Here is a 25,304-nt window from a genome sequence, read left to right on the forward strand (position 1 = left end):
GAGAACAGGAACAGCCGATAGGAGAATTTATCAGTTGGTGCCTGCGCTCTAAATAAATAAAAAAAATTAGGGTCCTCGCTGTTTTTTTTTTTTTTAAATTACTTATAATAATAATAATAATTTTTATTTATATAGCGCCAACATATTCCGCAGCGCTTTACAACTTATAGAGGGGACTTGTACAGACAATAGACATTACAGCATAACAGAAATCACAGTTCAAAATAGATACCAGGAGGAATGAGGGCCCTGCTCGCAAGCTTACAAACTATGAGGAAAAGGGGAGACACGAGAGGTGGTAACAATTGCTTTAGTTATTTGGACCAGCCATAGTGTAAGGCTCGGGTGTTCATGTAAAGCTGCATGAACCAGTTAACAGCCTAAGTATGTAGCAGTACAGACACAGAGGGCTATTAACTGCATAAAGTGTATGAGAACACGATTAAATACTTATTTAAATAATTTTAAAAATTGCAGTGCGGGCAACTTTATTCTTGATAACCAGCCGTGCCAATACTGACAGCTGAGAGTTGCAGCCCCCACCCAAATTTTTTTTAATTTATTTATGTAGAGTGCATGCTGATGAATACTCCCATTAGCCTCTGGCTGCTCTTGCAGGCATAGGCTGATGGGAGCAGTAGTCCCATCAGCTGACACCGGTGACTGGACGTAAACCTTTTACCTCCGATCACAGCTGCGGGCTTGCACTGTCATTTGACAGCATGGGAACCGCGGCTGTCTGACCGGTGGTAATTAGTGAAGAGCGAATATACTCGTTACTCACTCAGGCCGCCCTGCCTGTGAATCCCAGCCCCGCAGTGTCTTCTGATTTATTCACATTGCGGGGCTGGGAATCACAAGCAGGGCGGCCGCACAGGCGCAGTCAGCTGGACTGCATATGAGGAAAGATGGCCAGCGCTCACTGCGCCTGCACCAGGCAGGGGAAAAGAGCGCAGGCGCCGGCTATTTTCAAAACAGCGGTGAGGAGGAGGCGGCGCCCGGTGCCAAGAAGATGTGAGTGAAAGCTGTGTGGAGTCTAAAGCAGGGGGGAAATGCCGGCCTCCTTGACTGAAGACCAGGTATTTCTGACAAATTAAAAAATGGATTATTTCTCTAGTTACAGCACCCAGAACTAAAAGAGCCACCTTGTCAGAATGCAGCATTACTGCTGCACAAGGTGGCTCTTTTAGTTTGAAACGACTGGGGGGGGTGACAGGTTCCCTTTAAAGAAAAAGGGGGTTACCTAAAAAAAATTTGTTTAAGTAAATAGCAAAAAGGGAACCTAAAACATAACATTTAATAAATCTATTAAAATGACAAGACACAACATGAAAAAGCAAAACATGTGTATTAACCAATCGTCAATCGGTCCATTTGACTATTGGTTAATACACGTTTTGCTTTTTCATGTTGTGTCTTGTCATTTTAATAGATGTATTAAATGTTTAAAAAAAAAAAAGAAAAAGAAAAAATATGGGCCCTTTGCGCAATGCATCCTTGGGAATGGAGGCCGCCGCTTGCACCGCTGAGAGCCGGGGGCAGTCGGAGGGTAAGTATATTCAAATTTTTTATTTTATTTTATTTTTTTTACATGAATATGGATCACAGGGCCTGAAGGAGAGTCTCCTCTCCTCCAGACCCTGGGAACCATCCAGGACAGCACCCTGCACACGCCGTACCCGGCGTATAAGGGTATGCGCACACGCTGTGGATTTTGCTGCGGATCCGCAGCGTTTCCGCAGCTGCGGGTCCGCAGCGGTTTCACATGAGTTTACAGTATAATGTAAACCTATGGGAAACGAAATCCACAGTTCACATGCTGCGGAAAAAAACGCGCGGAAACGCAGCGGTTTATTTTCCGCAGCATGTCAATTCTTTGTGCGGATTCCGCTGCGGGTTTACACTTGCTCCAATAGAAATCTGCAGGTGAAAACCCGCAGAGGAAACCGCAAAAGAAATCGCGATAAATCCGCAGTAAAAACCGCAGCGGTTTTTTACTGCGGATTTAGCAAATCCGCTGCGGAAAATTCCGCAATGGAATCCGCAGCATGTGCACATGGCCTAAGACAGCCCCCGACTTTTGAGACGATTTTCAGGGGTTAAAAAGTCGTCTTATATGCCGGAAAATACAGTACTTAGAAAACTGGTGATGTGTTCCATACCTATTTCATCCTACGTATGTAATGTCATCAGATGATTATAAAATTAATGAAAAAAAAAAAAAAAAGTACCTGAAAGGACTCGGAAACAACAACTTCTCGCTCTTTCACCAATCCAAAGTCCTCCAATATGATAGAGTAGGAGAGATCAGCCACTTTGTTTTCAGATCTGAAAAGAATATTTGCAAATACTCATTATAATATTCAGAGCAATGTAAGAAAAATAAAAAAAAATAAAAATATAGTACATGAGAACAAAAAATTACTGAGGGTACTAGAAAAAACAACTATAACAAATAAAAGCAGCAACCTTACTGTATGCAGAGCTATTACACATTTAAAAAAAAAAACAAAGGGTGCAGTTTTAAACAAATTTTTCTTTTAAAGGATAATATTACTGTATACACCTTTTTCAAACACATTGTTTTATTCACTAAGGTAGATATGGTTAGTCCAGGAAAGAAGCTGTGCTGATATATGAGCTTGTGGAGATAACAGCGCCGTCATCCACAGACAGCTCATATACAGCCTATATTTCGAAGAGAAATTCCCATAGGACAAAAATATTAAACTTGGATTATGCTGCAGATAGCATATCGAGAGATTGCTTTACTTAATTAAAAGTGCATTATGTCAAAGTTGCATAATCAGTCATTAGAGATGGGCGAACCCGAACAGTAAAGTTCGGCATCTGCATCGAACACCTACTGTTGGGGCACGGACTTCACCAGGAAATCCGGGTTACTATTCGGGTTTGGCCCCCCAAACATCGGGTGTTTGTCGCGCCGTCAGGTACATGACAGAGCGGCAATCCCCACAGGTCAGAGAGACGTGGTTCCCACGATGTCACAAGACAGTGTGAACGTGCAGCCGTGATCGGAGGTATAAAGTTTACCTCCAGTCATTGGTATTGGCTGATGGGACTACTGCTTCCATTAGCAGACATCTGCTACCACTAATAACAGTGAGAGTAGGAGAGACTAGTATTCAATAGCCGCTCCTGCGCTGTAAATAAATAATTTAAGAACAACAAAACAGCATCGGTTCCACAGTATTTTTAATAACCAGACAGGCAAAATTCACAGCTGGGGGCTGCAACCCTCAGCTTCAGCTTCAAAAAGGCTGGTTATCAAGAATAGAGCGGTCACCACGCCTTATTATTAATTATTTAAATAAATAATTTAAAAAAACAGCATGAGGTCCCTCCCATTTTTAACAACCAGCATTGCTAAAGCACACAGCTGTGGGCTGGTATTCTCAGGCTGGTAAGGGGCCATGGCTATAAGGCCCCCCAGCCTAAAAATAGCAGCCCACAGCTGCCCAGAAATGGCACATCTATTAGATGTCCCAATTCTGGCGCTTTGCCCGGCTCTTCCCACTTGCCCTGTAGCGGTGGTAAGTGGAGTTCATATTTGTGGGGCTGATGTCACCTTTGTATTGTCTGGTGACATCAAGCCCACGCTTAGTAATGGAGAGGAGTCTATAAGACACCTATCCATTACTAATCTTATAGTTGTATTGACGATAAAGACAGCCAGAATAAAGTCTTTTATTTTAAATAAAACAAAACACAGTTTTCCATTATTGTTTATTATTTTAATTCATTTACAGGAGATGCTTCTCCTAGCTTCTCTGGAATGTGTGTTGTAATTTAGATTCAATAAAGGAGTCTGTGTCATTATTTCAATTAAAGGACTTTATTCTAGGTGTGTTTTTTTATATCACTATGGGGTTAGTAAATGGGGGAAGATGCCTCTTCATTACTAACCTCTGGGCTTGATGTTATCTGATATTGTCAACTGAATCCCTAAATCAGTTTTTGGGGGGTCCCGCAATTTAACCCCTTCCATGACCGGAGGTATTTTCGTTTTTGCGGTTTAGTTTTTTGCTCCCCTTCTTCCTGGAGCCATTACTTTTTTATTTTTCAGTCAATATGGCCATGTGAGGGCTTGTTTTTTGCGGGACAAGTTGTAGTTTTGAATGACACCATAGGTTTTAACATATCATACCTGCCATTATGATTCTCCAGGTCATTACAAGTTCATAGACACCAAGCATGTTTAGGTTCTTTTTTCATTTAAGTGGTGAAAAAAAAAAATCTAAACCTTGGTTATTAAAAAAAAAAAAAAAAAAAAAAGTGTCATTTTCCGAACTTGTAGCGTCTCCATTTTTTGTGATCTGGGGCTGACTGAGAGCTTATTTTTTGTGCACCGAGCTGATGTTTTTATTGATACCATTTTGGTGTAGATACGATCTTTTGATCGCTCGTTATTGCATTTTATTGCTGAAGTGGTGACCAAAAAAAACGTAATTCTGGCGTTTTTCATTGCGTCGTTTAGAGAGCCGGTTAATACTTTTAATATGGATAGATCGGGCAATTCTGAATGCGGCGATACTAAATATGTGTATATTTGATTTTTTTTTTGTTTAATTTTGAATGGGGCGAAAGCGGGGTGATTTCAACTTTTATATTTTTTATTTTGAAATATTTAAAAATTGTTTTTTTTTTTTTTACTTTTTGCATGCTTCAATAGAAGCTGCAGTTGTCTGATTGCCACTGCCACACACCGGCAATGATCAGATCGCCTGTGTGTAGCAGAAATGCTCATTTGCTATGAGCGCTGACCCCAGAGCAATCCAGCAATGACAACCAGAGAGGTCTGCTTCAGAGCTCTTGTTGTCATGCTGACCCATCGGTGACCCGCGATCACGTGATGGGGTCACCGAATTCCAACGTACGTCTGGTAAGGCTGCCTTCACACTAGCAGTATTTGGTCAGTATTTTACATCAGTGTTTGTAAGCCAAACCAGGAGTGGGTGATAAATGCAGAAGTGGTGCATGTGTTTCTATTATACTATTCCTCTAATTGTTCCACTCCTGGTTTTGGCTTACAAATACTGATGTAAAATACTGACCAAATACTGCTAGTGTGACGGCAGCCTAAGCGTGAGTTAAATGCCGCTGTCAGAGATTGACAGTGACATTTAACAGTATAACAGCTGCGGGTGGATCGCGATTCCACCCACAGCTGTTAGAGGCACATGTCAGCTGTTCAAAACAGCTGACATGTGCTGGGAAAGATGTGGTCTCAGAGCCGGAGCCCACATCAAAGATAGAGTGGTATTCCGACGTGAGCGTATTATTACACCCAACATTGGAAAGGGGTTAATAGCAGAAAAGGCTAAGCATATAGCTGTGAGCTGATATTAATAGCCTGGGAAGCTACATGGGTATTACCCCCTTCTGAAGCTATAAACATTGGCCCCAGTTGTCGGCTTTCACTCTGCTGGTTAGGAAAATTACGTGCGAGCCCACGCCATTTTTTCAGAAAAATAATCATTTATTAATTAAATACATGTACAGTAAGCTAAGCTGCACACGCACTTCACAAATTATATATGTCACTGACATCTTTATCTATTCTATGTGTATATATCTATTCTATTTTGTTGGGTAACGCAGTGATTTTACAGTACGTGGCAGATGAAATGTTTGGTTTTCAATGACATGGGTGTGTAAAAAAAAATAAATTCAGATGGCAGTCGCATGGTCCGAGTGACGTGCGATTTTTTTCCTGACACCCATTGACTTGCATTGGCGAATCTTGTCCGAGAGGACAATTGCAGCATGCTACATTTATATATTCATCAAAATATTGAGGGAAACATGCTTAGATGAAAAATAGTCAGTATTAGCTCTCCCACATAGAGGAAGGTATAATATGCATGAAGGACTAATAAGGATCAGCTGCCAAAATGCAACACAAAAAAACCAACGAAAAAAACAGCCATGAAGATCCTATATAAATGATTTTATTGTATAAACATTAAGAACACCAACCAGAACAGGTGATAAAGGCATAAGGGAGGGGGGCACCACAAAAACCATGAGCAGGCTGTAAACGGGACCAGGGGCCCACCTACCACCGAATCACTAACAGGGGTGTAGCATAATATAATGTAATTACAATCAAGTATCCATGATAGTTAGGGACAATGCTCTTAGATCAATATTTATAACATGGACTTGTTCCAAAATGCGGATCATTGCCAAAAATTGGCATAGCTACATACCTAGTACCTGCAGGACCGATGCACAGGTGGAGCCACTTGACCCGACCCCATCTGTATGCAGATGAAAACGTATCTGCTAAAAAGGTCACGTCTTTGGTGGAATCGGTAATTACTGGAGAAATATATGGCCTCCAGTATGATTCCACGTGGACTGCGAGTAAGGACTATACCGGCATTTATTGTCAATGATGAACAGTTTGTTGAGAAGTGGGAAGAAGCTTGTAACACATGCTCTATGACTTTCCTACAACTCTTAATTAATTTGAATTCTGAGGATATTGTAGAATTGGATAAAAATATTGATAATGCCCAAATAGAGATGAAGAAAGGATGTTCAGGAGAGAAGATGGCACAATTTGAAACCGAGCTAGACAAAACTATGGATCAGTGTGTTAAAAAGATCCAGGAGAGCCATACATCCAAATTCAATAGGGATCTGAAAGATTACCAGAATAAAAGAGTGTATCTCTGGAGAAAGAGAACCAATTTGGAACTTCATAGGGCTCCATCAAATAGCTCCATTATATCAACTAGTGGTCAATCAGATACCTCTTCTGTCTCAATATCATCATATGGGGACTCACATCGACTACGGGACCATGCGTATCATCCATATAAAAGAGGACCACCTGCTGGACCTGTTACAAATAGACGTGATAATAAGGTAATAAATCTTAGTGACCACAATCTCACTGTGTCTGACTTATCTCTCCTGGGTAAGGGCCTTTCTTTCTCTCCTACACCGGGGTTTGATACTTTTGGTGCTATTAAGGACTTACACATCTTTGCTAGGTCATTGTTGTTCAAAAGGTACTATTATAATGATGATTTTTACAAACTGTTTCCAACAGAGGAGGAACAAGAGGCTGTGAGAGTTCTGGAGGAGTTATCGGAGGAGCATACTAATATAGGAGGTAAGATCCCCCCATCCATCCGTCCGCGTTCTACTAGATTTCCCCCGTTTTCATCCTGCCCCAGCATTGATTTATTCGTCCGGGTGGTATCCAATGAGTTTCAAGATATCCCCAGGTTTCATGGTATGGATAATTTAACAAAGGAGGAGAGGGTTCGGTTGAGGTTCCTTCAAGAGTTACCAGATGTAGTGCTGAAGCCGGCAGATAAGGGTGGCAACATCGTTGTCTGGCCGAAGCAAATGTATGAGAGGGAGGCATTTAAACAACTTAATAATACCGCTTGTTATAGGAAGTTGACCTACAACCCCCTCTCTGCATTTATGGCTAAATTGGATTCTATCATTAAAAAGGCCTTAGACAACGAGGTTGTCACTAAAGACCTGGCTTCGGCACTACTAGTTAAGGAGCCCACTATCCCTACCCTGTACCTCCTACCAAAAATACACAAAAACTCATTGGTGCCACCCGGTCGACCTATCGTGTCTGGGAGGGGAAATTTTCTTGAGCATGTTAACGGATGGATCGATTATTATCTACAGCCACTTGTGTCCTCCTTGCCTTCCTTTTTGAAGGATACTGGAGATTTTTTGCACAGGATCGATGGACTGTGTTTTGAGAGTGATACTCTTCTACCTTCAGTTGATGTTGAATCCCTCTATACCAATATTAGACATCAAGATGGTATCAAAGCGGTCCGTTTTTTCTTGGACTCTTCTACTCTTGCTTTACCATTGAGGGATCTCATCCTTGAGCTATTAGAGTTCACTCTCACGCACAACTTTTTTGTGTTCAAAGGTTCCTTCTACCTACAGATCCAGGGGACAGCCATGGGGGCGGCCTTCGCGCCCTCCTATGCCAATCTGTTCCTGGGTCTGTGGGAGAGGGACCTTTTCCTGTCGGACAGACAGGGGTCGATTGAGCGTGTTCTGTTATGGGCACGCTATATCGACGATATCTTCTTTGTCTGGCAGGGCACCTCCATCGACCTTGCGCAATTTGTCTCCGGTTTGAACAACAATGACCTCAATATACGTCTCACCCCGGTGTGGGATACGAGGAAGATTGATTTCCTGGATGTTACAATCAATAAGGATGTGGAGGGTATGCTTCAAACTGATATCTTTAGGAAGCCTACAGCTACTAATACCCTCCTACATGCCTCATCCTGTCATCCCTCCCATATGATTAGGTCTATCCCTGTCGGTCAATTTCTACGCTTGAGACGTATTTGCTCGAATGAACAGGACTTTGAGGCTCGTGCAAAGGAGTTAAGATTGCGTTTCCTCTCTAGAGGATACAGTGGACGTAGCCTCAAAAAGGCCTATCATCGAGCAAAATACTATGATAGGGATGACCTACTCTATGGAAGGACTAAGGCTAAACCCAGGGGAGGTAGTCAGATAAGGTTTATCACGTCTTTCCATCCCCAACATAATATCATGCGGGCAGCAATAAAGAGAGCATGGCCAATCTTACAGGCAGACCCAGTTTTAAACAAGTTTCTTCCAGCCCATCCGTTACTTACATTTAAGGGCCAGAAACCTTAAAGATCAGCTTACTCATAGTCATTATGCTGGGCAGCCATTGACTACATTCCTCAGCAGTGCTGCCTCGCGGAGTGGATGTTCCCCCTGTGGCAAGTGTGTTGCCTGCCCGAATATCGAGCGGTGCTCTTCTTTCTCCAGCTCGGATGGTACAAAGAACTATACTATCAAGAAATATATATCATGTACCTCTAGGTACGTGATATATTATGCTACATGTCCGTGTGGCCTTATTTATATCGGTCTTACTACAAGGCAGCTAAAAGTTAGAGTGAGAGAGCACGTTCTTGGTATACTGGCGGCAGCTGAATGTGATGATATTACCATCCTTAAAACACTACCCAGGCATTTTAGGGACTTCCACTCATGCGATGCAACACTGCTGAGGGTAAGAGGCATTGACCTCCTTAATATTATTATTCGGGGGGGTTGCCCTTTCTAAACGCCTTGCCCAATTAGAGACTAGGTGGATGTGGACCTTGCGTACCATCCAAACGGATGGGCTAAATGAGAACATCTCATTTGCCCCATTCTTGTGATCCACTACTTGCTGCGTGTCATGTGACATCATGAGCCATGGCCTGGTTCTTTTATTTTAACTGTATTTCTATTTTTATATTGTTTCTGTTTTTCGTATCCCTATGTGTGTGTTTTTTCTGTGTGCTTATTTTATGATGTTTGTTTTATTTAGTATCGTAGTATTATGGATACAGGAATATTGATGGATTTCTCTATCAAGTTGTTTGTCTGCGCTGCTACGTGTCAACATTTTCTATCTGTTGCTGCTATTGCTCTTTATTGATTTATTGCACATTTTCAAGTTTCATGTATAATTGTATAATTTTGTGGTGACGTAATGTAATATATTTATGCATATAACTTATAATGCATGATTCCTGTGTACTTTCTATACATTATATACGGGGTATCTGTTTGGGCATAGTGATATATCTGTCATATTTCTTATTCTCATGTAAATATGCCTGTTGTTGCAGGATTCAGTATAATTATGCATTGTTGATTGTGTCCCCCTTGTACCCCCTTGTATCCTCCCTTTATTTAGTTTTGTTCTGCATTTGTTTTGCCCTCACGTCTGCCCCATTTTAATATGGCATCCTTTACGAATGTTGGCCGTGTGCGCACGTGCCTGATCATCTGGCGGTGTGAGCGCTCCCTCTCGCCATCCGGCGCACAACCACGTGGGGCCCTGCGTGCTGTTGGTGCCGGCGGCCAGTTTGGATGACGTCTGTACCGCCAATGCGCAGGTGCGGCTTGTTAGTACACTTACTTCCGCCTTTGGCGGCATAAAAAGCACACTACGGAGTCGATTCATCTACCCCCTGAGGAAGGAGCGCTTTCACGCTCCGAAACGCGCGTTGGGGTCGGGTCCAGTGGCTCCACCTGTGCATCGGTCCTGCAGGTACTAGGTATGTAGCTATGCCAATTTTTGGCAATGATCCGCATTTTGGAACAAGTCCATGTTATAAATATTGATCTAAGAGCATTGTCCCTAACTATCATGGATACTTGATTGTAATTACATTATATTATGCTACACCCCTGTTAGTGATTCGGTGGTAGGTGGGCCCCTGGTCCCGTTTACAGCCTGCTCATGGTTTTTGTGGTGCCCCCCTCCCTTATGCCTTTATCACCTGTTCTGGTTGGTGTTCTTAATGTTTATACAATAAAATCATTTATATAGGATCTTCATGGCTGTTTTTTTCGTTGGTTTTTTTGTGATTTATATATTCATGGTGTGTGTTTGGCTGACACCTCTTTATTACTAAAACACCAAGCCCTAATCCCATTACCCCGATGTGACTGCACCAGGACATCGGGAAGAGCCTGGGCTAAGTACCAGAATTGGTGCTTCAAATATGAAGTACCATTTCTGGGGCGGCTGAGGCCTGGTATTTTTAGCCTGACATGGGGCAAATAAGCATGAAAAAGAAGGGGTTGAACAAAGAAATTACATAAAAAAAATTGTTTTTTCCTTTTTTAAAATATCTTTATTTAGCTCCAAAAAGTATTCACTGCTGTACAAAAATCGGAAAAAAAAAAGCGACAAAACTGGACTGCCAAAAGAAGCAGAAACCTTGCAGAAATTTCTGCAAGCAAATACTCAACGTGCACAGATAGCCTAAAGATCTGACCTGTACAGAGGTACAAAACATCTCCTAAGTGTCAGGATATGCAGAGTTCATACATTCTACATGTTCATTTCCATATGCACAGATCATCACTGATTGACCAGAATAAAATAGACTAAAATTCGCCATGGCCGTTAGGTTAGGGAGTTGACAAATGCCCTGATTATGCTTAAAGGGAATCTGTCACCTACTTTTTCGTATATAAGCTGCGGCCACCGCCTTTAGGGGCTTATCTACAGTATTCTGTAATGCTGTAGATAAGCCCCCAATGTAACCTGAAAGGTAAGAAAAACAAGTTAGATTATACTCACCTGAGGGGGCGGTCCGGTCCGATGGGCGTCACGGTCTGGGTCTGGCGCCTCCCATCTTCATGCAATGATGTCCTCTTCCTTGCTTCCTGTGCAGGCGTACTTTATCTGTCCTGTTGAGGGCAGAGCAAAGTACTGCAGTGCACAGGGAAAGGTCCGAGAAGCCCAGCGCCTGCGCACTGCAGTACTTTGCTCTGCCCTCAACAGGACAGATAAAGTACGCCTGCACAGGAGCCGTGACAGGAAGCAAGGAAGAGGACGTCATCGCATGAACATGGGAGGACCCGGACCGTGACGCCCATCGGACCGTGACGCCCATCGGACCGTGACGCCCATCGGACCGTGACGCCCATCGGACCGGACCGCCCATCGGACCGGACCGCCCCTGGGTGAGTATAATCTAACTTGTTTTTCTCATCTTTCAGGTTACATCGGGGGCTTATCTACAGCACTATAGAATGCTGTAGATAAGCTCCTAAAGGAGGTGGCCGCAGCTTATATACGAAAAATGAGGTGACAGATTCCCTTTAAGGAAAGATTAGATGTAAAACTCCTCATCCCTCTTTAAAAGGGTAAAAAAGGGAAACACTCTGAAATGTGACAGGGCGAGGGTTAAAACAAGAAAAGTTTGAGTATCATCACCTCTCAAAGTTACTGGAGGCCGCGGGAGGGGATAGTTTAGGACACAGACAGCAATCCTTAAATATATAAACTTTCATTCTTAACGACGGTGTATTATAATGTTAGACCATTCATTTTCCTATAAAGCAGCCTAGCCCCCCATCTTATTTAGTTTTGCTTGATTTGGTGCTAAAATAAGCATTATAAAACGATTGTCACAAAATCTTTTTTTTTTGTTCAGAAATAAAAATGTCAGTATAACTTTTTTCTTCCCATAAAAAGTGATGAAAATGAAACCAAACACTGGTGAAAATCGGATGAAGCTTGGTCAGTTTTTCTCGTACGTAATAAAAACTGATGTCAGCAGCGGCCGGGGACCAGACCGACTTATAAAGGGTCCATTAGGCTTCATCTATGTGCCTAGTATGCAGAGAACATTGCAGCTGCCAACTGTGTGGTGTACTGCAGAAACTTTATGGTAGAGTAAAATAATATTGTGAACCCTGACTAATGGTGTTTAGTGCATCAAGAATATACATACTGAAGAACAAGATCATGGCGTTATCTAGTCTATGCTGACATTTTAGGAGTGCTCGTCTCATAGAAGGGCCTGAATTAAACAAAAACTGGCTACAATTTCAGTAATGATCCGCACTGATTCCTTTTCAGACAGTGCCATCTATTGGCTTAAATGTTCATCATTTTATTTATTTATTCTACTCACTTACATAGCGCCATTAAGGTAATTCCAGAGCTCTTTACATGTATTATCATCACTAGATTCCCTATCAATATGTCTTTGGAGTAAGGGAGGAAACTGGAGAACCCGGATGAAACCCAAGCAAACACAGGGAGAACATGCAGACTTCTTACAGATGTTGTCCTTGGTGGGATTTCAACCTAGGACCCCAGTGCTACAAAGCATCAGTATTAACCACTGAGACAGCATGCTGCCCACTTTAGTGCTCTGCTCATACTTGCAAGTTTTGTGGGGTGCACAAATAGTAATTATTTAATATTGGGATACTTGAAAATTCTTTTAAATTTGGCCTGAACTTCTGGATAGTGGGATCTCAACATGAAGAGCAGGATACCACAATGTTACTGACAATTTTCTGCAGGAAGCTTTTAAGCATTGTGATCTGGGGAATCCAGATCCCGCACCCATCATGCCCCATAACATAATTGTTGAGTGCCATTGCAGCTGGGGGCCCACTGATAGCCCCAGTCTCCGACATCATAGTCCTCCTATTAAGCCTCCTTTGTAACCCTCCGATTATCTGTAATTTAGTGTGACACTGGAGCTGCTCCTCACTGCTCCTTCTCCCTCATGGGACATTATGCCACAGATCAGGAGGCTTGGCCTGTTCCCTGCTTCTAGTAGCAGTCAGCCCCCTGATAATGTCTCATTGGGGGCTGGCTGATACTACTAGAAGCATGGAGTAGGCAATGCCTCCTGATCTGTGGCTTAACGTCCCTTAATGGAGGGTGAGCAGTGAGGAGCAGCTCCAGTGTGCCATTAATAATTGCCAAAATTGGGTACTGCTGCATTGGTAGGGTTATACGGCAACATGTGGCACGCAACAGCAATTCTCTGAAATGTCGCGCAACACAACTTGTTTGTGACTTGATGTTGTGTGACTATTTTAAAGGTGAGATTCTGCTATGTATTTATTAAAAAAAAAAAAAAAAAAAAACACCCAAGTTGAAACTTGAATTGGCCTCTTATGGCAAGTGTGTTGTCAGTTGCAACCAGCAACAACAAAAATCCAACACTTCCAGAAACATTTACAACTGCAGAGTTGCGGTATGTTGCGGATTGCAATGCGAGACCATGAGAAATCATTACATCTAATTTTGCAAAGTTTCCAATGACATGTTGCTGTGTAGCCCTAGCCAAAAATATGATCAAAATATTAAAATTTAAACCATGCCCTAAACATCTTTTTGACTTAACGCATCTGGAAACCAAAAAAAGCAATTAAAAAAAAAAATCAAAATGTGGTTTATACCCCAAAAATGGCACTAAAAAATCAAAATGTAATTTGTACCCCAAAAACAGAACAGTTAGATAAGCAAAAAGTTTATGGAACAATAATAATTAAAAAAAAAGTTATGAGCTAAAAATGAAACTGGTTTGTCAGCACATTATATGGTAAAATGAATAGGTTATACAAAACTACGACTTGTCTCACATAAATAAATTACGGTGATTAGAAAAATGGTAGGAAAAAAAAGAAGGTACAAAAGTTGGCTTAGTCAGGAAGTGGTTAAAACTTGTCTAGTCATTGCCCCTAAAAACCTTTAACACTGTAAAAGGTGGTGAGAAATGTGTCTGACGTATATTATAGGGCAGCCACGTACACTTCATTTGGATGCAATCTACCAGAATATCAGGGCATTTTGCTTGGCAAATCTATCGTTGATAAGAATGTAAAAAAAAAAAAGAAAAAAAAAAAAAGAAATTCCAGCACTGATGGTCACACACCCATTCTATAGAAATGAGAATAAAAAAGGTAAGACCCAGATTCGGACACTGTCTAAGTTCTTTTCTCATGGCCATGCCTTACCCCTGCATGGACAGAACAGGAACCTTCTCATTGAAAGTCTGTCTCCAGCAATTGTCTCCATTGGGACCTAAGAACCGCGTTTTTTCGGTAGTTAACACATTTGATAAGTGAACTCTTGCTACTCCGATGAGAAGATCCTTTGCAGATTTATCCTTGTGCCACGCTTCAACGAGCAGAGGCATCCTAGAAAAGATCATGGTGTTAGATTGTAAAGATCTGGAAGAGGCCACGGACTATGTGAGAAGAGCTATAGCCTATACAGACAGCAGTCAGCACATACACAGAGCTACAATGCCCTCTAGTGGTCAGCGGAAGAAAAAAATAACAGATTAAAAAGAGGTATTAAAACTTTTCATACATTATTTAGTTTAACCTAAATTTATTAGTAGAAGTACATAGCAGAAGAAAACGAAAAAGAAAAAAAAAGAGAGAGTGCATTAAGTTTTGGCAAATTCAGACATTCAAGATTCAAGTACATTCAAGATTCCAAGGAGTTTGAAGGGAATGTCAGTGTGATCCACCCCCAAACTTAGGTCATTGAAACATAAGGAAGTCTGGATATTTACTAATACAATTTGTTGCAGAATTAATATCTTCCTTATGCAAATGAGGCTGAAGTGCTATTGGGCATGCCAGAGCACTTCCCAACCTAAGTGTCCCGGGCTCTACGCCTCATGCGCCAACTTCTGCTCACTGGCTGTGTAATCAAAGCCATGCAAGCCGTTTCAGGGGCTGGATCGCCCGGTCAGATTCCTGGTATGCACCATAAACATTTAATCACCTTATTATAAAAAAAATAAAGATACAATGAACAATTACTGGCCGTCTCACTGCTGGGACCACCACTGTTCATGTTAAAGGGAGTCCAGAGACCCCTTCTTGAGAATCTTTGGCAAAGATAGTAGAGTACGGCATTCAGCCATCTCAAATCAGTCCCATAGACAAAGGTCTTATTTAAAAACAATGGGGCAGACAAACTTCATTTTCACTGCCAGATAATCGCCAACAAAAATTGCTAAAAACAAAAAAATGCTAATTTCATGATTATCTTGTTGTGTAAACAGGCTGCCGATCACATGGCATCATTCTGATGGGCAGATCTGGATGGATATCGCTCCCCCTGACTCAAACGGACCTTCTGGCTGATCTACTCTAAAGCTAAACGCTTTTCCCATCTTCTAGCGAAACTACTTTTGAACGAATTTGTACTGTTTTTATTTGCATTAGAAACTAAAGTAAGTTCTCCTGATGAACCTATTTAGGGGAAACACATTGAGAATAGAATTAGACATACTTGGGAATTAAATATTGATATTTTCAGAGGGTTTGTCATTCATGTAACTGTATAACACACTATACCGGGTGGAACATATGGACATAATGGAGAGCAAGCAAGTATACTATGCTAAGGAATCGTTTGTGCATGTTAAAAGCTTATCAGCAAATTCTCATTTTTTTCTCACAGAATTTACAAAACCATTTTTTTTTCTTAGGGACCAAAACACATTTGAAGTGACTTTAAGGGGTCTAAGTGACAGAAAATACTCAAAAATGACACCATTCTAAAACTGCACCCCCTCAAAGTGCTCAAAAGCACATTTAAAAAGTTTAACGCTTTAGGTGCTACACAGGCATTAAAACAATGTGGAAGGAAAAAAAAAAAGAAAAAAAAACATTTTACGCAAAATGTTGCTTTAGCTCCAAATTTTGCATTTTTGCAAGGATAACAGGAGAAAATGGACAGTACAATCTTCCCTGAGTACACAGACACCGCATATGTGGTGAAAAACTACTGTTTGGGCGCATAGCTGGGCTCAGATGGGAAGGAGCACCATATTGTAGTACAGATTTTGCAGGCACCATGTTACCCTGGCAGAGCCCCAGAAGTACCAGAACTCGTGAACCCTCCATCAGTGACCCCATTTTACAAACTACACTCCTCAGTGAATACATCCCTGGGTGTGACACTGCATTTATACCATTGGGTGGTGAAGAAATAATAACAGACTAATTACAGTTTTACTAAATACTGTTTTAGCCCCAGATTTTTCACTTTCACAAAGGAAAATGGGTAGAAAAAAGGCCCCAAAATTTGTTACACAATTCCTCCTGAAAGTGGTGATACCCCATATTAGCTGTTTAGTACGGTTTGGCCACACAGCTGACTGGGGAGGGAAGGAGCGCTATTTCACTTTTGCGGTACAGATTTTTCTAGAATACCGTATATACTCGAGTATAAGCCAAGATTTTCAGCCCATATTTTTGGGGTGAAAAAGTCCCCCTCTCGGCTTATACTCGAGTCATACCCAGGGGTTGGCAGGGGAGGGGGAGTGGGGGCTGTCTAATTATACTCACCTGGTCCTGGAGCGGTCCCTGCTTCCCCGGCGCCCCAGCTTCTTCCTGTACTGAGCGGTCACATGGTACGCTCATTAGAGTAATGAATATGCGGCTCCACCTCCCATAGGGGTGGCGATGCATATTCATTACTGTAATGAGCGGTAACGGTGACAGCTCAATACAGGAAGAAGCTGCGGCTCTGGGGAACAGGGACTGCACCGCGCCAGGAGCAGGTGAGTATAACAGGGAGGGGGAGTGCAGCGCTGCGCGATATTCACCTGCTCCTCGTTCCGGCGCCGCTCCGTCTTCAGCGTCTTCTGCAGTGACGCTCAGGTCAGAGGGCGCGGTGAGGTGTTAGTGCGTGCCCTCTGCCTGAACGTCAGTGCTGAAGATGGAGCGGCGCCTGAACGCAGTCAGGTGAATATTGAAAGTGCCGGGGGCCTGAGCAATGGAGAGGTGAGTATGTGAATTTTTTTTTTTTTAATCTCAGCAACAGCAAATGGAGCAAGTGTCTGTATGGAGCATCTTATGGGGCCATAACGTTTGTGCAGCACTACATGGCGCAAGTGTCTGTATGGGCCATAATCAACATTTGTGCAGCACTATATGGGGCAAGTGTCTGTATGGGGCTATAATCAACGTTTGTGCCACACTATATGGGGCAAATATCTTTATGGAGCATCTTATGGGGCCATAATTAACGTTTGTGCAGCATTGTATGGGGCAAATGTCTGTATGGAGCATCTTATGGGGCCATAACGTTTGTGCAGCATTATATGGGGAAAATATCTTTATGGAGCATCTTATGGGGCCATAATTAACGTTTGTGCAGCATTATATGGGGCAAATGTGTCTATGGAGCATCTTATGGGGCCATTATTAACCTTTATGCAGGATTATATGGGGCATATTTTAATATGAAGCATCTTATGGGGCCATCATAAACTTTATGGAGCATTATATGGGGCTCCGGATTCAATATGGATATTCAAAAACACTTAACCTACTGATGTCTCAATGAATTTTACTTTTATTGGTATCTATTTTTACTTTTGACAATTACCGGTAGCTGCTGCATTTCCCACCCTAGGCTTATACTTGAGTCATTAAGTTTTCCCAGTTTTTTGTGGCAAAATTAAGGGGGTCGGCTTATACTCTAGCATATACGGTAGTTTGTGCTCCATATACAGAGCCCCTGATGTGTGAAAATAGCGGACAGACCCCCTCCAGTGACCCCCCTTATTGGAATTTACACCTTTTGGGGAATTCATCTACGGGTGTAGTGACGATATTGACTCTATTGGCATTTTCCACATACACTCAGTGGAAGTTGCAGAGTGACAATTGCAAACATGCCATTACAGATCCCTAACCATTGTTCTCAGCTCGTGCTTCTGAAGCTACGCACATGTAAGATAAGTGGACTCTTCTCACTACGTTAATGTCATACATGTGGAGGTGAATTATGGTTTAGGCACATTTTGAGGTATTTGGATTTGTGAGGGCAGATGTCGGTGGATTTTTTTTTTGGTGTGAGCCCCTTTTCCAGAGCCTTTGTGCTACCAGTAACTTGGACACCCCCTATATTTCTGTTTACAGGTGACAGACCGGATTGGGGACTTGTTTTTTGTGGGTTGAGTTGAAGCTTTTATTGGTGACATTTTGAGGCACAGAACATTTTGGATCAGTTCACATTTATCTATGCTGAGCACTTTCAAAGACTTAGATGAAAACCCCAATGTAAGATGTGATTCAGATGAAACCCCCAATGGATACATTCACTAATGAGGCAGCAGAGTTACTCTGGACTCCGTTTGGCCTCTGTTTAGCGTTGCCTGGCTTTTCAAACATACACAAAAACTGTGGCTAATTGCTCTTTTGTACATGACTAAAACGACACCTAAAAAGACAGACACCGCCGGATCATAGGTGGACAGTGTCTACAGAGTCTCCATCTGCCTCATTATGAGGAATCTTCCATTGGGGGTTCAGTCTAATTCACGCATTTCAGAGATTTATACAGAAACCCAGCCCTAATGTAAGCGCTCAGTGTAGAGCGCAGGATAAATGTGAGCCAAGCCTTGCTGCCATCTTTGTGACACAGAATGAGCAAATCAACAGCAGTGAAGAATTAGTTCGATTTATTTTTTTCTCGTGCTGTATAAGTGATTAGATTACCGTATTTTTCAGACTATAAGACGCACCGTACCATAAGACGCACCCCAAATTTGGGGTGAAAATTGCAGAAAAAAAGATTTTTTATAAATGGGGGTCCGTCTTATTGTCCGGATTTAAGATCTCTTACCTGAGGGCAGGCAGTGGCAGAGCAGGGTCATAGGAGGCATGGTGGTGGCAGAGGTGAGGTGATGCTGAGGTGCAGTGGGAGGAACGGCGTGCACCTGAACAGGGTCCCATCCTGCTTAGGTGGGCGACGCCATGGCCTGGTGTCCATGGGGAGGTTGCGGCAGTGCTGTGGCGGCGGCAGATGTGCGGTCACTTCCTCAGGTGGCGGCGGCCAGGGTCCCTTCCACATTTGAGGTGACGCCGCGGCCCGGTATTGAAGGAGAGCAGCAGAGCTGGGTGAGTCACGGTTTTCCCGGTGGCGGCGGCCATCTTCCTGAGGCCGCGCGTGAGCAGATTCAGTACTCTGCTTCCCAGGGCTTCAGGAAAATGGCCGCGGGAGGCCACGCGTGCGCAGATGGAGATCGCGGCAGACATTTTCCTGAAGCCGAGATCTCAATCTGCAAACTCGGCTTCAGGAAAATGGCCGCCGCGATCTCAATCTGCGCACGCGCGGCCTCCCGCGGCCATTTTCCTGAAGCCCCAGGAAGCAGAAAACTCAATCTGCGCACGCGCGGCCTCAGAAACATAGCCGCCACCGGGAAAGCCGTAACTCACCCAGCTCTGCTGCTCTGCTTCAATACTGGCTGCGGCGTCACCTCTAAAGTGGAAGGGACCCTGCTCACGCCATACCGCTCACCGCGCCACATCATCCCCGCACCTCTGTCGCCGCCACAATGCCGGTAAGCCTGCATTCCAACTTTAAGACACACCCCCCATTTTCCTCACAATTTTTTTGGGGGAAAAAGTGCGTCTTATAGTCGGAAAAATACAGTACTTTATTCTTCAGGTCAGTACAGTCACAGCGATACCAGATTTATATTTTAAATGTTTTGCCGCTTTTACACAAAAACAAATTTGTTTTTGATCACTTTATTCTGAGAGCCATATTTTTTATTTTTCCACTATATTACGGCTTGTTTTCTCTGGCACAAAGTGAAGTTTTCAGAGATACCATTTTTATTTACAATCATCTTTCTTTTTTCTTTTTTTTGCAGTATACTAGACAGCATCATTTTTCACAACATTTTCTTTTCAATTTTTTACGGTGTTCACTGAAGGGGTTAACTAGTGTAACAGTTTTATAGATCAGGTAGTTCTGGACGCGGCAGTACTAAACCTGTGTGATTTTAAAGTATTTTTTAATTTTTTTATCTCATTTTTTTCTTAGTCCCTCTATGAACATTACTTTGATTACTCCAATCACCGATATAATGCATTGTAACCCACCAGCACTGCAATGCATTATTCCTGTCAGCATTACACTGACAGAAGCCTCAGACCATGCTCCTAGCATGGTCTAACAGGCCACTCTAGGTGACAGATCAGGAGGTCATTATTTGAGAGAAAAGAGCCTGAAGAGGCCTGGGAAGTGCTCCATCACACCCAGAGCACTTAACACCACATTTCTAAATAAATTAAAGCCAGAGATGCAGCAACACATAGAAGCTATAAAAGGTGTCATTGACCTTTGTGCCTATGTATGTAATTGGGAAGGTAGGGAGGGGTAAATCATATAGACAGATTCCCTTCTTATGTTTTTTTTTTTCTTTCCCATCTGGCTAGGGTAGGATAACAGTCTATTCCATTCTTCTCACTAAACATGAAGCATACCTAATAGAATAAATTCTCACTGATACTAAAGCAGCAGAGTATATAAGGAACACAAGTGTTATTACACCGCACTTGATTAGTAACCAGAATGGTTCAGCGCTGACGAGCGGGATAGCTCCATACCTTATAAATGTCTCCTGAAGTTTATGGGGCAAAGCTGCAAAATCGAAGGTGCAATAAGACTGTGGGAGTAACACTTCCATATTTCTCCGTACTTCCACTGGAGGGTTAGTCATAATGGGGGCAGCACTGCCAAAGAATGAGTAAGAGTACCTGAAGCAGAGAAAGACAAGAAGGGCAGCTCAATCTCTGATTGCTCGGCCAGTTTATTCCACTTCCACACTACACAAATTGGGAACCAGTGATGGACATACTGACTGCAAAGACTGACAGAGACAAATGGTCATTTAACCCAAAGTTCTCCCCAGAGTTCTTCTGTTCCCACATGTCTGCCATGAGGCTGCATCTGCTCGGCAGTCAGGTGCAATGTCGAAAATCCCATGACGTTGCCAAGTGAATGTAAAGTTTGTTCTCAAACTATATACAAGAGGGGCAAGTAAAAGCAATTTACCAGTGTGAAGGATATCCAATACCCAGGGGGATTACACTAAATTAAGTGCTTGGTAACCCAACATTACCCCGAGACAGTAAGAGCAAAAATAAATGCCAAACCTTAGTATACAGTTTATAGGAAATCCAGCATCTAGATTACTAATGCTTCTCAAGTCGATGGAGAGGCAGAAGTGGTGTGCGGCAGGGGGCACCGCGATCTTCAGCCCGGAGACAGACTCTGAGAGACTCCTCACAGCCGCCACTGGACTTTGTGGAGCAGGCGGTGGTGACGGGGCAGCTGTGGTAGACAGCGGAAAATACTGTCATTTGAAGAGCATGTTAATAGGTGTGCTCAAGCTGACTTAACTAATAGCAAGTTATAATAATAATAATAATAATAACTACAGATGATCAAATCTGCCCACATTTAAATGTTTCCAAACTGAGCAGATTTTCAAGGGAAATTCAATTTTCAGCAATGTTATCTGATATGACGTCTTCCTATGTTCGGGCTGTGGCTTCCAACTCAACTAGGCCTCTGACGTCACTCGGAGTACGCGTGTTGTAACGTCACGGTCTGTGCGGTGACAACATGCTGTGCAGTGATGTCCGGGGCCTAGTCCATTCACAAGCCACAGGCTGGAGTGAAGAGGCCGAACAGGATGTGCATCAGGGAAAGGTGAGAAGAAACGCAGGGCTGGACGGAGGACTTCGGGGGTGGAGGGACAGGTGACAGATGAGGTAAGTATTCATTTTCTAACAGTTTGCTTGCCCTTCCACGGTTCAGTACAATGACAGTGGCCGTAGCTGGCTGCCGTTTTGCATGGAGCAAATTGCCCAAAAAATTATATTGTGAAGAATTCAACTTTTGCAAAATTTGACGAGAATTAAATTGTACTTAATTAAATTTATACATGTCTAAAATAGCAGCTCCGCTCATCTCCATGTCTGGCTTTACTGACGCAGAAGAGAAATTCATGCCCCTTCTCTCTGTGCCAGTGACTTGTCCTCAAGGGGCTGGATGTCAAATTCATCATCAGTGTCCATCTCAGTTGCTGGCTGTCAGGCACTCCTTCCACATCAGCCATGATAAACACACAGAGGGGAAAGAAGGGTTTCTAGATCAAAGCCAGTGGAGATGCTGGGATGTAGCTGCTAGTGGGACCTTTGCGCACAGTACATAAGCAAATTATCAATTTCCAGCACGCTTCGCTACATATTAATTCAGATGGGACACCCCATTAGTTAATGGTCAATTAAGAAAAAAGAGATTATAATCACTAACAATCAAAAGATTTGTCTTGGAGACGTCTTTCTACAAGCCCTGTTAGATCATATACATGTCAAAGTGGCTTCCCCGTTGAATATCCTGCCCCTTAAGCCAGAACAGAGATGGTCAGGAGGACTCAAGTCGTGCAAATAATACATGGATGGGCATTTAATATGTGTCAGATGCCAGCTTACAGAGGGATAAAAAAGGCAACAGACCCGGAGCCATGACAATGACAATCAGTTGATCACTTTAGCAGCTTAGACAAATATGATGTTTTATTTTTATTAATAACTTGCACAAGACCATCCTCTAAGTAGGAGTATTCCTATATTTTCGATGTTTCACACAGTGTAGGAAGACAAAGTGGATTTTTCGCCCTCCGAAGCACGGTAGTGAATCTTCAGGTGTAAGTATGTAGATCAGAGCCCTCATTACCTGCAACGTGCCGTTCAGATGCTCCATCAGCAGCATAGTCAGACTGTGGATGGGAGCTTGCGGCCTCTGCTTGCGCAGATTTTAAGCTTTCCACGTCACTCTCCGTGGCATCATCTTTGGTTGGGGGAGAACCGTTGTACATATGGGGTTTAGGTAGTACACCATTTGCATTTTCCTTAGGATATTTAGGTGGTGTAGATGGCTCTCGCTCAGCTACAACATTTGCACTGCGTTCTTTCAGGTGAAGTGAAGACTGTAAAAAGATGAAATAGTTATGTTTGTCAATCCAAAATTAATGATGTGTTAGTAAATGTGAAAAGGCAGGTGTCTTACCTGTAGGTTAGCCTCCTTGTACAGAGAAACAGACACTCCAATTGTAGGGGAGCGATCTGCCGGCAGCGAGGGTATAGTCTGTTTGGCTCTGTTAGGAGGAGTAAGGACAAATGCACCTTCGACGACCACTGGATGAGGCTCCATTTCTGCACTTGCCTTCTTCAGCAATCCTGTTAAAGGAATGTCGGCGCTGCCGAGAGACTGATCGCCACAACACAGATGGATCTGTGAAGACATTAAAAAAATGAATATTGCTATAGAAAAAGCTGGTTATGTGCAACATCTGAAGTCATTCACACAACTGGAAATGCCATGATTTCATGCAACAGTTTGGTGGACACACACAGTGGTCTGACCGGCTTTTAAGCCTGATGTGCCAGTAGACTTCACATTACAAGCAGCACACACTGTATAGTTCTAGACTTGTGTATTTATTTTGAAAATCCAAGTTAGAACAGCTGTATAATCCGATACTAAGAGGAGTATTTAATGAGTCCTGCTGTAGAATGAAATAGCTCCTGAGTCCAAGTGTATTCAGTCCCCAGCCACCCGCCCATGCTCTGCCTGCGTCAGCTGCTGGCTCCGATTGGCCGTATATTGATACATATATTAGCAGGAATATTGTAAGCCTCAGTAAATACCATAAGTGATATTTGAAGTTCATTTAAAATAATAATTTTAGTACATACAATCATTTAAAAAAAAAAAAACACACAGAAAGAAAGGTGCTATAACTTGGAGGGACATTGACTCTGAATTGTACTACAAAAACCGAATTCTTATACAATTGCTGCAAGTGGTGCCGTACAAACTATATTTTATTAATACCTTGGAATTAAACCTGTCTCCATTGTTGGAGTGCCAGATCAATATAGAATATATATTAAACGTTGCCTCCCAGCAAAGCATATAGAGGGACTCAAATATTATTAATATATCTGGCACCACCAGCTACAAACAGGCTCAAAAACCTCGTAGACTATTGCCTCTTTAGGTTAAATGTTATAGGCACAATATTCTAACAAATTCATTCAGTTTACTAATGATCTAGGCAGTTAAGAGGGTATTCCCATCTTCAAGATCCGATCCCAATATGTATTAGGAGTAATAATAATAATACCACCAAATACCTCCAACTAGAAATATAGTATAATTTTTCTTATTGGCTATGTCTCTTTCCTCATGTGCAGACATTGCAGGACCTTAGGTATTCATGGTTACGACCACTAGCAACGAGCTAACTGTCACTATGTAAGTCGTCATAACCATGGATACCCAAGAGACATAGCAAATCAGAAAAACTATACATTTCTAATTGGAGGTATTTGCTAATATTATTATTACACCTACTACATATTGGGATAGGATCTTGGAGAAGGGAATATCCTTTTAAGGTATCAACATGATAATTTGCATAGTCATAATAAAGTTGCAACTGCAGAAGTGACTTAGTGGCAAAAGAAGATAAAGTGCTGGCTGCAGATTGTAAACAGTGTTTAGAGTAGTCACTAAAGTGCATAGTGCAATGTATTCTCCAGTGTCTCTTACCTACCCCCCTGTGCATTGCTGCCAATAAATATGATAAGAGGCTTTTGCATACCTTACTGTATGGTCAGTGGATGAAGAATGGTGTTTCAGAGTCCTGTCACCCTCCCCCAACACGCATTTTGCCCAGCTTCTTCGGGGGCGCATAACGCAGTGTAGGGATCAGGTAGCTCTCTGCACAGCAATGTATTTCAGTTGAATATGTGTCTGAGGACCCACATCCAGCTGAAATAGCTGCTACTGCTTGCCCCTTTCCGCATGAGCTTGGTGGCGGTTGCAACCTCTGTGACCGCGAGCATTACACCCATCTTCAGCCACAGCTCCTCAGTGGCTCTTGAACCGTTTTCCATTGTACTGCTGAGATTTTGCACTGCTCAGTACAAGCTGCAGCTGTCCGGCTGGGACGTCATATGTCGTCCATAGCAGGCAGGCAATGTCAGCCTCTGCGCCAGATATAGAGGAGGACGCCACGCGTCGTAGGAGCTGGGGAAGGCGAGTAGAATGTTTTGGGTTTTTTTATGCGTTAGAGAACAGA

General features: G+C 42.7%; 1 protein-coding gene across 1 annotated transcript in view; it reads right to left on the reverse strand.

The window, feature by feature from the left end:
- The window catches only part of CEP120 (centrosomal protein 120), a 153,125-nt gene that overhangs the window by 66,517 nt on the left and 61,304 nt on the right, over positions 1 to 25,304 (reverse strand). Inside the window, exons 7-12 of the mRNA XM_077291055.1 lie at positions 23,225 to 23,449; positions 22,892 to 23,144; positions 21,304 to 21,481; positions 20,755 to 20,904; positions 14,341 to 14,523; positions 2,232 to 2,328 (exon numbers count right to left, since the gene is read on the reverse strand). Of these exons, the coding sequence (XP_077147170.1) occupies positions 2,232 to 2,328; positions 14,341 to 14,523; positions 20,755 to 20,904; positions 21,304 to 21,481; positions 22,892 to 23,144; positions 23,225 to 23,449 (1,086 nt within the window). The remainder of the gene's footprint in view (positions 1 to 2,231; positions 2,329 to 14,340; positions 14,524 to 20,754; positions 20,905 to 21,303; positions 21,482 to 22,891; positions 23,145 to 23,224; positions 23,450 to 25,304) is intronic.

This window comes from Ranitomeya variabilis, chromosome 1, assembly GCF_051348905.1.
Source record: "Ranitomeya variabilis isolate aRanVar5 chromosome 1, aRanVar5.hap1, whole genome shotgun sequence".
Lineage (NCBI taxonomy): Eukaryota > Metazoa > Chordata > Amphibia > Anura > Dendrobatidae > Ranitomeya > Ranitomeya variabilis.